The 13,025-nt window shown below is 51.9% G+C and overlaps 1 protein-coding gene across 4 annotated transcripts in view; it reads right to left on the reverse strand.

The window, feature by feature from the left end:
- Nucleotides 1-10,651, reverse strand: part of PRKD2 (protein kinase D2) — a 34,166-nt gene extending 23,515 nt beyond the window's left edge. The window contains exons 1-4 of one of the 4 annotated variants that reach the window (XM_081807156.1): nt 10,524-10,651; nt 9,659-10,086; nt 7,194-7,332; nt 1,901-2,032 (exon numbers count right to left, since the gene is read on the reverse strand). In XM_081807156.1, the coding sequence (XP_081663282.1) occupies nt 1,901-2,032; nt 7,194-7,332; nt 9,659-9,898 (511 nt within the window). In that variant the 5' untranslated portion in view covers nt 9,899-10,086; nt 10,524-10,651. Of the gene's footprint in view, nt 1-1,900; nt 2,033-7,193; nt 7,333-9,658; nt 10,351-10,467 lie in introns of all 4 variants that reach the window. The other 3 variants (XM_081807157.1, XM_081807154.1, XM_081807155.1) reach the window with 3 other exon arrangements.
- Nucleotides 10,652-13,025: the final 2,374 nt, after the last annotated feature.

The raw sequence follows: 13,025 nt of genomic DNA on the forward strand, positions 1-13,025 counted from the left end.
CTCCTCGCTGAGCATGGAGCCTGCTTAAGATTCTCTCTCTCCCGGGACACCTGGGTGGCTCAGTTGGTTGAGCGTCTGCCTTCGGCTCGGGTCGTGATCCCAGGGTCCTGGGATCTAGTCCCGCATCAGGCTCCCCGCAGAGCTCTCCCTCTGCCTCTGCCTCTCTCTCTCTCTATCTCTCATGAATAAATAAATAAAATCTTTAAGAAAAAAAAAAAGATTCTCTCTCCCTCTCCCTCTGCTCCTCCCCCGTCCCCCCTGCTTGCCCACGTGCATGCAGCTCTTTCTCTCTCAAAAAAAAAAAAAAAAAATTTTTTTTTTTGATGACACCAGGATTGTGCCATGATGAAGGTTCCATATGCCAAAACACCAAGAGTTGGATATGGTTTGTGCACAAGGCAGTACTGATAACAGTTTTGAACGCAACTGAATCAGTTTTCTGCAGGCCTGACGTGGCTAGCATCCCTCGAGCCCCTAAATGCCACAGGTATATTTAGGGCTGTGTAATAACAATCCTGGCCAATGCTGCAGGTCATCTGGAACACCAGGGGCCCTGAAGACTCGAGATTTCCATATAAGCGTGACCGCCACGAAGCTGGAGGTCCTTGGATGATGGAACATCCAAGAATATGCTTCTAATGGAGGTGCAGTCTTCACAGAATGGATGATCTTCATCTGCTGTGTGTATTGGCAAGGCGGCTGTGTGGCCTTCATCTGCAGGTAGGGCAAGATCTCAATGTTCTCGCTCAGAATCGTGGAAGATGGGAAGAGTGGACCTGCGGAACCTAACACTTGGGCTTAACCTTGAGACACACTGGTGTGTTCCTTTATTTTTTTAAGTATGATTGAAGGACATGTGTATGGGTGCTTGTTGTAGACTGAACAAGTGTCCATCCCCCCAAAGTCATAGCTGATGCCCTAACCCACAATGTGACTGCATTTGAAGAATGGGCCTTTAAGGAGGTAATTAAGGTTAAATGAGGCCATAAAGGTGGGGTGCTGATCCGATGTGACCCATGTCTTTATAAAAGGGAAACTGTGTCTCTCTGCACACCACGTGAGCTACAGGGCGAGATAGCAGCCCTGTGCAAGCCAGAAAGAGTGTTCTCACCAGGAACCACGCCCTGTCCGAAGCGTGATCTTAAACTTTCCAGCCTCTGGAACCGTGAGTTATAAATATGTGTTGTTTAAACCACTTGGCCTGTGGGTATTTTGTTATGGCAGGCCCTGGCACACTGAGGGGCCAAGTCAATAAGGAGTGGACCCTAATGGTCAGCTTATGTGTCAACCCCAGTAATTCAGATGCTAGTGTAGGGTTTGCTCTAAGGGTATTTTGTAGGTGTGATTCAAGTCCACAGTCAGATGACATGAAGTGAGGGAGAGTATTCTAGTTAATCTGGGTGGGCCCGTTTCAATCAGTTGAAAGGTTAAAAAGCAGAGTTGAGATTTCCCAGATGAAGAAACTGCCCGGAAGTCCAGCCGGCCCTTCCTGATGGGCTGCCCTATGGATTTGAGAGTTGCTTGGCCAGCCCCCACAATCCTGTAAGCTAATTCCTTCCAAATATCCCTTAATATCTACCTCCTACTGGCCGTTTCTCTGGTGATTCCTGTTATAGGCTCCACCTTCCTCCCTGTGCACATTCCCCTTCTCCTCCCCCAAGCTCTGCCCCCTTACCTCTCCCTCGAAGCTCCAAATCAGGCTCCACCTCCGGAGCTGAGCACCGCCCCGGGCCCCACCCACCACTCAAGCCCCTCCCCAGCCCCTCCCCCAAGCTGTGCCTCTGGGCCCTTACCTCTCCCTCCGAGCCACGCCTCCTACCTCTGAGCTCCACCCCCGCCCTACCTTCCTGTCCCCTCCCCACACACTTCTGGGCCCCGCCTCCAGCCCCTCTCCCCTCACCATCACACTTGAGGCCTTGGCGCACTAAGCCGAAGAGCATCTCCCCGCAGTGATCACAGAAGGCCGGCGCTCGGTAAGAGTGCACCGTGAGGGCGTGCGGGCGGATCTGGAAGTCCTCGAAGGTGGCCGAAGCTGCAGGCAGCAGGGAGGGGCGGATGGTTGAGCCGGGGCAGCGAGGGCTGTTGCTGGGTTTCTCACAGTCCTCCCCGCTGCAAGGTCTGATCTTGCCTTCCTTCATTTACTCGCATACTACACTCTACCTGGGTTCAAATCCCAGCGTCACCACTGGGCAAGACACCTATGCCGGGGACTGGGGAGTTGTTTAGTGGGTACAGAGTTTCAGTTCTGCAAGATGAAAATATTCCTGGAGACTGTGGCAGGACAGCGTGAATGTCATTAACCCTACTGAAGAGGAGACTTAAAAATGGTTAAGATGGTAAATTTTATGTTATGTATATTTCACAATTAAACACTTTAAAATAAAATTTAAAAATACAGATACAGATGCCTGGGTCCCACCCTCAGAGTTGCTGATCTAGGATGGAGCTTGAGTATCAAGAGAAAAAACCAAATACCTATGTATCTCCGTTTTCTCATCTTTAAAATGGAAATCCAACAAACATTTACTGAGCATTGTTCTAGGTGCCAGGGACACCACACAAAACAAACAGACAAATTCCCTGCCTGGCCTCTAGTAAGGGAGGCTGACAACCAAAGAAAATAAATATTCTTTTTTTTTTTTTTAGAATACTCTGGTCCAAGCCAAGTCCCACTTGGTTTAGTGCCATAGCCTCTTTTTTTTTTTTTTTTAAAGATTTTATTTATTTATTTGAGAGAGAGAGAATGAGAGACAGAGAGCAGGAGAGGGAGGAGGGTCAGAGGGAGAAGCAGACTCCCTGCTGAGCAGGGAGCCGGATGTGGGACTCAATCCCGGGACTCCAGGATCATGACCTGAGCCGAAGGCAGTCGCTTAACCAACTGAGCCATCCAGGTGCCCGAAAATAAATATTCTTATTTAACAATCACCCAGGGCTGCCTGGGTGGTTCAGTTGGTTGGGCACGTGGTTTCGGCTCAGGTCATGATCCCTGGGGCCTGGGATCCAGCCCCACGTTAGGCTCCCTGCTGGGCAGGGAATTTGCTTCTCCCACTCCCTCTGTCCCCTCCCCAAGGCTTGTGTGCTCTCTCTCTCTTTCTCTCTCAAATAAATAAAATGTTTTTTAAAAATGGGGCACCTGGGTCGCTCAGTTGGTTAAGAGTCTGCCTTTGGCTCAGGTCATGATCCTCGGGGCCTAGGATCTAGCCCGGGTAGGTCTCCCTGCTCAGTGGGGAGCCTGCTTCTCCCTCTCCCTCTGCCACTCCCCCTGCTGTGCTCTCTTGCTTGCTCTCTTGACCTCTCTCTCAAATAAATAAATAAATCTTTAAAATATATATATATAAAATCTTAAAAAAAAAAAATCACCCAACCTAGCAATTACCTAGTGCCATGCACTGCTCCACGTACTTTAAAATACTAGTGAATTCAGTTCTCTCAAAAGCCCCGGAGGTACACTGTTATTTCCCATTTTCCAGATGAGAAGATTGTAGCACAGAGAGGTGAAGCAACTTGCCCAAGGTCACACAGCTAGCAAGCCGTGGAACTTGAAATCGAACCTGGGCCAGTGTGGCCAAAGTTCATGCTTTTAGTACCGTATTTATTGCCTCTTGGAAATGTTTACGTAGTAAAGTATACAGCATGTGTCTACTATACTCAAATAATTAAAAAAAACCCCAAAAACCTGTCAAGCAAATCTTTCCTTTCTCAATAACAGGACGAATATTGAGAACCAACATAAACTGGGTACTCTGGAAGACACAGCTAAGCCGAAACATACACTTGCATGCTCTCATTTGATGTTCTTAGTCTGTCTCTATATGTGTAACTTTGCACTTTTCCCTAGGGTAAAAAAATATATATATATTTGTACATTATGTCTATTTACATATAATGTAAATTATACATATTATATATTATTTTATAGTATATCTTATATATTTATAATACAACATATATCATTATATATTATATAACATGTTATGTTATAGCATGTTATATAATATGTTATATATAATACATTAAATATGTATTATGTATATGTATATGTATTATGTATATTTACATATATAATATACATAAAATATAAAAACATTATGTAAATTATATATATTTGCACATTATGTATATAAGTATATGCAGTATATATATATTCAAGAAATAAATTACAACTCCAAAAAAACATATATACAGGAGGCTAGAAGTCAATAAGTGCTAAGGAGAAAAATTAAGCAGAGAAGGGAGAGTGGGAAGGTACAAGATGTACAATTTTAAATAGGTGGTTGAGGAAGACCCCCTTCAGATGTCATTAGGGCAAAAACCTGAAGGAGGCAAGGGTATGAGCCATGCAGGTGTCTAGGAAAGAACATGCCCAGTATCACAATAGTATTCTTTATAGATTTTTTTTAAAGATTTTATTTATTTATTTGAGACAGACGGAGAGAGACAGAGCACAAGTGGAGGAGGATCAGAGAGAGAGGGAGAAGCAGGCTTCCCGCTGAGCAGAGAGCCCGATGCAGGGCTCGATCCCAGGACCCTGAGATCATGACCTGAGCTGAAGGCAGACGCTTAACGACTGAGCCACCCAGGCACCCTTATAGATTCTTTTTTAAGGGCTAAATGAATTAATATATGGAAAGCTTTTAAAACAGAGTTCTTTATTTTATTGTTTTTTTTAAGATTTTATTTTATTTTATTTTTTTAAAGATTTTATTTATTTGACAGAGAGAGACACAGCGAGAGAGGGAACACAAGCAGGGGGAGGGGGAGAGGGAGAAGCAGGCTTCTTGCCGAGCAGGGAGCCTGATGCGGGGCTCGATCCCAGGACCCTGGAATCATGACCTGAGCCGAAGGCAGATGCTTAACGACTGAGCCACCCAGGTGCCCCTATTTTATTGTTTTTTTTTTAGATTTTATTTTTAAGTCATCTCTACACCCAACGAAGGGCTGGAACCCACAACCCTGAGATCCAGAGTTGCACACTCTACCGACTGAGCTGGAACCCACAACCCTGAGATCCAGAGTTGCACACTCTACCGACTGAGCTAGTGAGGTGCCCCTCGCTTTTTTTTTTTAAGTTTAAAATTTTATTTATTTATTTATTTTTAAGATTTTTTACCTATTTATTTGTCAAAGAGAGAGAGGGCACAAGCAGGGGGAGCAGCAGAGGCAGAGGGAGAAGCAGACTCCCCGCCGAGCAGGGAGCCTGATGCGGGACTCGATCCCAGGACCCTTGGATTATGACCCGAGCCGAAGGCAGATGCTTAACTGACTGAGCCACCCAGGCATCCCTAAAAATTAAAAATTTTATTTTATTTATTTATTTTTAAAGATTTTATTTATTTATTTGAGAGAGAGAATGAGAGAGAAAGAACACATGAGAGGGGATAGGGTCAGAGGGAGAAGCAGGCTCCCTGCCAAGCAGGGAGCCCGATGCGGGACTTGATCCCGGGACTCCGGGATCATGACCTGAGCCGAAGGCAGTTGCTCAACCAACTGAGCCACCCAGGCGCCCCAAAATTAAAAATTTTAAACAGTGCTCTTTAAACAGAGCACACAGAAAGTCCTCAATAAATCTTGACTTTTATATTTAAAGTTTCATTTTTGCACTAAGTCTCATCCTCTTTCCTACCCTCCCCACCTCACCCCCGAATTTCGGTCTAATCGGGCTATTTTCCTTGTTATGGTGCAACAGAAAGGGGACTCTCTTCTATGTGCCAAGCACAGCTTACACACTCAGGGTAAAGCTACGAACACCCCACTCTCAGGGAGCTGACATTCTTTTGGGGAGACAGGGAACATAAACACACAGAGAAGGAAATTTCAGACACTGGAGGAAATGGCATTTAAGCTCAGATCCAAACAACACGAAGGAGCTAGCTATGAGAAGATGGGGCGGGAAGACTAGTGCACACACCTGGAGATGGGCGGCAGCTCAGTTTATTCAAGGGACAGAGAACAGACAACCATGGCAGGAACAAAGAAAGTAAGGGGGACAAGTGTAAGAGGTGAATCCAGGGAATTGGCAGGGGCCAGATCAGGACAGCCATAATAAGGCCATATTGAGGAGTTTGCATTTTATTCCAAGGGTAATGGGGAGCCATGGGAGGATTCTGAGCAGTGAAGTGTCAGGATCTGACTCGTGAGCTACGGTAACAGTCTAGGCAGGAGGTGATCGCTGCTTGAACCAGAGGAGGCTGTAAGAAATACATTCAGAATGTATGTTAAAGGTAAGACCAATTGGTTTGATGACGGATCAAGTGAAGGGGTGAGAGAAAAAGGAGGAGTCAAGGATGCCCCCAGGATTTGGGGCATGAGCACCTGAGTGAATGGTGATGCCCTTCACCAAGGTGGAGAACACTGCTGGAAGAAAGGAGGACAAAATGAAGATTTCTGTCTTGGAGAGGCCATCTCTGAGATGCCTAGAGCTGCCAAATAAAAGTATCAGGGGGACAAGCTACATGACAGATTTGGATTTAGCAGAGGGAGATCGGGATGAATAAAAATCCAAGAGTTGCCGGCCTACATGAGGATATTTAAAACCTGAATAAGGTCACCAGGGCCATAACTTCTGCTAATTGTCATCCACTCATTCAACCCATTTTACTGAGCACTGCACTATGCAAGGTTGGGGGAGGAAACGTTTAAAACTCTGTATCAAAGTACAACATACATCTAGAAAAAGACACATCTCCAGTGCATGGCTCAGGGAACTGTCACACTGTACACACCGTGTCACCAACACCCTGATAGATAAATGGAAGTTTAAATCAGTCCCCAGAAATCTCCCTCACGCCCCCCAGGTGATGGTGGTGCCCTTCACCCACGGGGAGAACACTGGCCCTTTGGCGAAGTCACCTGCCTTCCTCGCTCCTAACTGTATCCGTCTCTGCGCTTCATAAAAGTAATTATACAATATGTAGTCTGATGTCTAGCAAATGCCTTTCGGCGTTACGTTTGTGAGATTCATCCATGTTGCTGGATATCGCCTACGTTCGGTGCTGTGCGAATTTCACGGTGTGCACACGCAACATATTTACCCATTCCAGGGCGGCAGTTTGTCAAAGCTCCAGGGGTGATTCTAATTTGCGACCAAGGCTTCGAACCGCTGGCCCTGACTTTAAGAAGCATGTTTCTGGGCCCACCCCAGCAGTCCCGCCCCCGCTAGAGGCGACGCCCCCAGGCGGGCCTCCGCCGCTCACCCGACAGGACCACCTCCACCAGGTCGCCCTCCTGAATGTCTCCCACCGAGCGCACCAGCTGCAAGAGGTTGGCCGACGTGGGGTCATGTTTGAAGAGAAGGATCTTGTCGTAAAGACCGTAGAAGCCACACTCGGGGAACTGAGGGGCGGGAGAGAGAGGTGGTGACGGCACGGCTCGGAGCTGCCTTCGGCGGCAGCGGCCTGGAACACTCCCAGGGCAGGGCCTACAGTTTCCCCCGGAAACAGAGACCCCGCAGCCCTGCACTTCCTGCCTGCGCCCTCCCCAGAGCAGCTCGAGCGAGTGGGCAGGGTGCCAGGGCCCCAGGTGTGCTGGGAGAGAGCGCCAATGGAGTTCCCGACTGGGTGGCTGGACTGGGAAACTGGGGTGGGAGGGAGAGTGGCTCTGGGCGCGTGAGCACCTAGAATTTTCCAGGGGGGAGGGGGTTAAGTGAACACCCCCTCCTTTAAGCCCCCACCCCACCCCAGCTTCCTTCCTGGATCTATTGTCCCTGTTACCTGGCTCCAGGCCCAGCACTGGGGTGGGGCCAGCTGGAAGAAGGGGACTTAGGACTCCTGGCGGGGAGGGGGAGAGGTGGGAAGGCTAAGGCTCAATAGAGCTGGAGGTAGGGAGGGTGCCCCCTACCCAATGTCCAAAGGACCCAGGTGTCCCTAGCTGGGGCTGGGGCGGGGGGCAGGAAATGAAACGAGGTAGAACAGAAAGTGAAACCTCCCAGGTGGAGCGGCTGGAAGGAAGGAAAGGGGCCCTGCCACACCTGGACAGAAGACAGAAAACAAAACTGGGGTGAGGCCTGAGGGAGGAGGCCAAAGATTTGGGCACTGGACAAATTACACCCAGGGGACAGTCTGCCTTCTACCCTATCCCCATCTGTCTTCCCAAAGAGCAGGCTGAGTTGGTAAGACAACTGGACCTGTGGGTTTGGGGTTTTGGTGGAGGGCCAAGGAAGCCCCATATTGTTCTTGTCTGCTGGGAGAGGGTCCACAGCTCACAGGGACTGCCTGGGCCTTGACTGCTTGGGGGTGGGGGGAGTCTGTCTCTAAGCTTCAGTTTCTTTGTCTGTAAAATGGGGGAGTTGGCCCAGTTCCCGATGTTTCTCTGAAGCCCAAAGAATTCATTTCTGGGGGTCTGAGAAGATTCTGGAATTTGGACATTTAGGGATTCCAACATGCTCACATGATATATGATATATATATCATGATATATATATATCTTAGGTTCCAACATATTATCATGACACGTTTTGGGATTTCAACAATCTAGATCAGCAGCAGTCTGATATTTTCATGTTCTAGGAATCTAATAAACTAGGATTTATTTGAGTATCTTACCATTAAAGGATTTCAACAACCCAGCATTCCAAAATTCTAACATTTTAACATTCTACGATTCCAACAACCCAGGAATCTAATATTCTACCATTTTCATGTTTTAATATTCCAACAACCTAGGATTCTAATGTTTGTACACTTTTTTTTTTTTTTTAAAGTAAGCTTTACCCCTAATGTGGGGCTGGAACTCATGACCCTGAGATCAAGAGTCGCATGTTCTACTGACTGAGCCAGCCAGGTGCCCCTGGACACTTTAATATCAAGAGTTCAATTACCTAGAAGTTGCATATTTGAACAATCTAGAATTCTAATATTCTAACATTTTTACAGGCTAGAATTCCAACAACAGAGAAACCCACTATCCTAACTTTTAACATTCTAGAATTCAGGCATTGAGTTCCACCTGATTTCCTCTTGCCATGATCCCCAGCTTCCCACCATGGTGACCCTGGTGTCCAAAACTAAGAGTAAGGTGGGGTTGGGGAAGGCCCGTTTTAACAGGCCAGCATCAGACCTGGGGGGTGGTAACACTGTGATTAGGAGAGGGGACAGAGTCCCCAGAGTCTCTGGGGGTTCCAAAGAGGTGCCTGCCCCTCCACACACATCTCAGGCCTGGGGGAGGGCAGAGATTGGGCTCGGGAGACCTCACTTGCCCCTGGCAGCTGGGGCAGGCACTCACACCCACACATGTCATCCGATAGTCATGGCCAGCACGGCTTCAATTTCTACTGTTTCCACCAAATGGGAGATGGAAGGGGATGGGCTTGAATGGAGAGGTCCCCCATCTGAGGCCCCCACCTACCCCTTCCTCCCCACTTCGACACCTAGCTGGCCCCTCCCTTCCTCCCTGCTGGCTGCAGAAAACAACACCACGCAGGGACACGCAATTTGGGGAGGCCTTTGGAGCACCCCGCCCCTGCCCAGGCCTCCCTCGAAATGGTAGTGAGATGAGGAAGCAACTGGGGGCTAAATGCCCCATCCCCATTCCCCCCAGTCGCCCAAGGCTTAATCCTCCTTTTTCCCCTTCCCCTATGCCAGGCTCCTGGCCACCTCTGCCGGCGCCCCCACCCCCTCCGGACCTCTCCCCAAACTGGTTGGGAGGAACCCTGCGCTCTTACCTTCTGGTCCACGATGGAGCAAGCCAGCTGCTTCACATGGGCCAGCTCAGAGGCGGTGGGCAGCAGCACAAACTCGCGGGTCAGCCCGATCTGGATGTGGAAGGAGACCCCGGAGCTTGGAGCTGGGACCTGGGCCAGTTGCGGTGGTGGCGACTGCAACTCCAAGCCGCCGGGGGGCGGAGGAGACCCCGGCCCGGGAGAGCCTGGGAGCCCGGCGAGATGGGAAGGGGAGGCGGCCATGGGGGGCGGGGGGGGGAGAGTCCCGGGACCCGCCGCCCGGCGCCCACCCGGGATGAGGCTGAAGGAGCCCGGGGAACCCGGGTCACTGGATCCGAGGGAGCCCGTAAGATGGTGGTGGGAGCGCGGGAATCCCGGGGATACGAGAAAAGAAATCTAGCAGGTTGAGGGCACTCGAGGATGGCGGGACCCTGGGAAATTAAAGAAAGGCAATCTAGTGGGTCAAACGCTCGGGAGTCATAAAGGAGAAATCTAATGGTTTGAGGGACCCAGGGCTTGAGAGATTACAAGAAATCAAGAAAATCTAGTAGGTCGGAATCTCAGGGATCAGGAGAGCCCAGGATCCAAAGCCCCTTGAGGAGAGAGAGGCTTGAGAAGGCAGCAGCGGGGAATCCCAGAATACAGTGGCTCTAAGACGAGGATCCAATTAAGGCGGTCCGCGGGATTCATCAGACCTTGGGGGTGGAGGACAAGAGTCTCTGAGTCGGGGATCGAGGGGATCCCAAGGATCCGACGGGCCCGGGGATGGGCAAAGGGATCCCGAGGGCCGGGGTGCTAAGGGGGAATCTCACGGGTCTCAGAAGTTGGAGAAAAGTTCGGTCGGGGGCCGCGGAGAAGGGGGCGTTACCGGCGGCAGTTTGGTGGGGGGAAGGGAGGGTCACCCGGCGCTCGGCGCCGGTGGCTCTTTTTCCCCCTCCAAAGTTTTAACTCTGCGGCTGCGGCCCAGGAGGAAGTGTCCCGAGCGCTGGCGCAGTCGGCCAATCCGCGCGGGCCTCGGTGACGTCGGAGAGGGGCGGAGCCTGCTGGGGGCCGGGGGCGGAAGCGGAGGGCGGGCCCGGCACCTCGGGGTTGGGGGCGTCGCCTGCCCCGCCCGGGTCCGGGTGTCTGGGGTGCGAGATGCAGGGCAGGGATCCGGGACTGATTCCTTCCCCCAACACACCCAAGTCTGGAAAGTTAACTATTCCCTGAGCTGGAGAGGAGGGGCGAGCCACCGTCGTGGGGCCGGGGCTGAGGAGGCGCCTGGCCCTTTAAGGAAGGGGGCCGTCTAGTCTAGCCTGGCCTGCATCCGGCGCCCACCGCAGGGGAAAGGGTGGGAAACTGGTGTCAGGTCCAGCCCGCTCTCGGACCTCTGGGCTCGGCCCACCTCTTCTCAAGAGCGTCGTCCTCCCCATCCCCCACCCCTGCCCAGGGGAGGCGGTGCTGTAGAGATCCCCAGCCCATTACACAGGTGGGAAGACAGAGGCCTCCGGATCTGCCAAAGGTCCTTGCCTCCTGTCTGTCTCTGGCAGCCTTGACGAGGTGCATGGAGGCAACTGGAGGGGCCGGGGCTGGGATATCTGTGCAGGGCCGGTCAGGCACAGGGCAGGTGGAGAAGGGGTGTAGTTTCCCTCCATCAGCTCCCCACTCTGCCCCAGCCCTCAGGAGAGTGAAGAGCCACAGACCTGGGGGTGCCTTAAGGGGCCATAGTAACTAGGGAAGACAGCACACCCACCCCACGTCCTCGATGAACTGATTGTTTTCCGGGGGCAGCGTGCACGTGTCTGTCTCTCTCTGTGACTTTAGGTAGGTGGCTTCCCCCGAGCCTGTTTCTTAGATGGAACAGTAATCGGACTGAGCCCAGAGGGTCTTTGGGGGGATTACTGAGATCGTGGCACAGGGCTGAAGTTCAGTAGGTGGTGGCCGGCACTGAACTTTGCAGAGATAAAGGGGTGGGCACCTCAAGCTCTCAGGTGTTTAGGAGTCCGTTCATTCTGTCAGTCATCCAGCAAGCATTGAATGCCGGCCTACTGTGTGCCAGGCTTGTGCTAAAACAGCTCTTCTAGCCCTTTCAGGAGCAACTCAGACTGGATTTCTCCTCCCCAGCTAATAATAAAGAGTGGCCGCCATTTAGTTTACATTCAGGAAACTGAACCCCCTAGGGGCAAAATGACTTGTCCAAGATCACCACTAGACTTGCTGCCACCCCACCCCCTCCACTGAGGGGTCAAGGCCTGACTTTGAGCTTCAAAGGCATCCCAGTAGATGGGCCACCCGCCCACCTGGGTTCCAGACCAGCAGGGCTGGTTGGGGATGGGGGCCTCAAGAGGAGCCCCCCCTCCCGCTAAAGGGCTGCTGGGGGCAGCTGAGGTCGGTACAGCAGTGACTGCCACCACATCCGGGGGCTGGCTGGGGCTGGGGAAGGAAGTCTGAGGCTGGAGTGAAAACCCAAACCACCACCTGGGGAAGCTGCTCAGAGCCCTGAGGGATGAGGGCGGAGCAAGGCCACGTGGAGCTCGCAGCTAGGCTCCTGTCAGTGTCACCTGATGGCCATCTGGCCACCTGCATCCTTCTTCAAGTGTTCCCGGGGCCCCGAGAGGGGCCAGGTCCTATTCTGGGCACTGGGGCACAGCCCCTGGCAACCCAGGGGGTGGGCATTAGCATCAGGCCCGTTGTACAGAGGATGCTGAGGCCCCGAAAAGTGCAGAGGGAGCCCCATGGGACTGGCTACGAATTATGACCCGCTGGGGGTCCTGAGCGCCTCCCCACCTCATTTTCTGTAACTTGTGCTCACGATCCCCACTTCCTGAGCCTGTTGTGAGGCTCCAGTGAACCAGCATGTGAGGAACTTTGCACGGGGTCTGGCTCCTGCTAAGCACGTAACTGACCTGGTGCAGGGACGGGACTCCTCAGGGCACCTGCAGTGAGGGACCGGGCGCCCCCATCACCTGCACCCTTGCGGCAGCTCCCAGCAGGGCGCAGGCTCTCCCGTCCCCACTCCATGTGGGCTGATGGGGGGGGGGGGGCAAGAGGAGGGAGCAGGAGAAGGGGAAGGTAGTGATCTGTCACCTCACATCATCTGCTTGCCAGGGCTCTGCCCCCAGGCTGCTGCTGAGGCCCCTGGGGAGGGAGTACTTAGGAACAGAAAGGAGGGGCACGGGGAGATTCGGTCCTGTGCCCCCATTTCCGGGCCTCCACCCACACCCTGCCCAAACTCTGGGCCCCTCTCTTCCCGCCCCCCACCCTACCACAAAACCCAACCCATCAATCATATCCCCTCCCTGAGCTCCACCCAGCCCAGGCAGAGCCCAAGACTCATCTCCCGAAGTCCCTGGCTCCCTCAGGCCCCTGACAGTCAGCACCACCACCCATC

Source organism: Leptonychotes weddellii, chromosome 16 (genome assembly GCF_054177405.1).
Source record: "Leptonychotes weddellii isolate Sample4059 chromosome 16, ASM5417740v2, whole genome shotgun sequence".
NCBI lineage: Eukaryota > Metazoa > Chordata > Mammalia > Carnivora > Phocidae > Leptonychotes > Leptonychotes weddellii.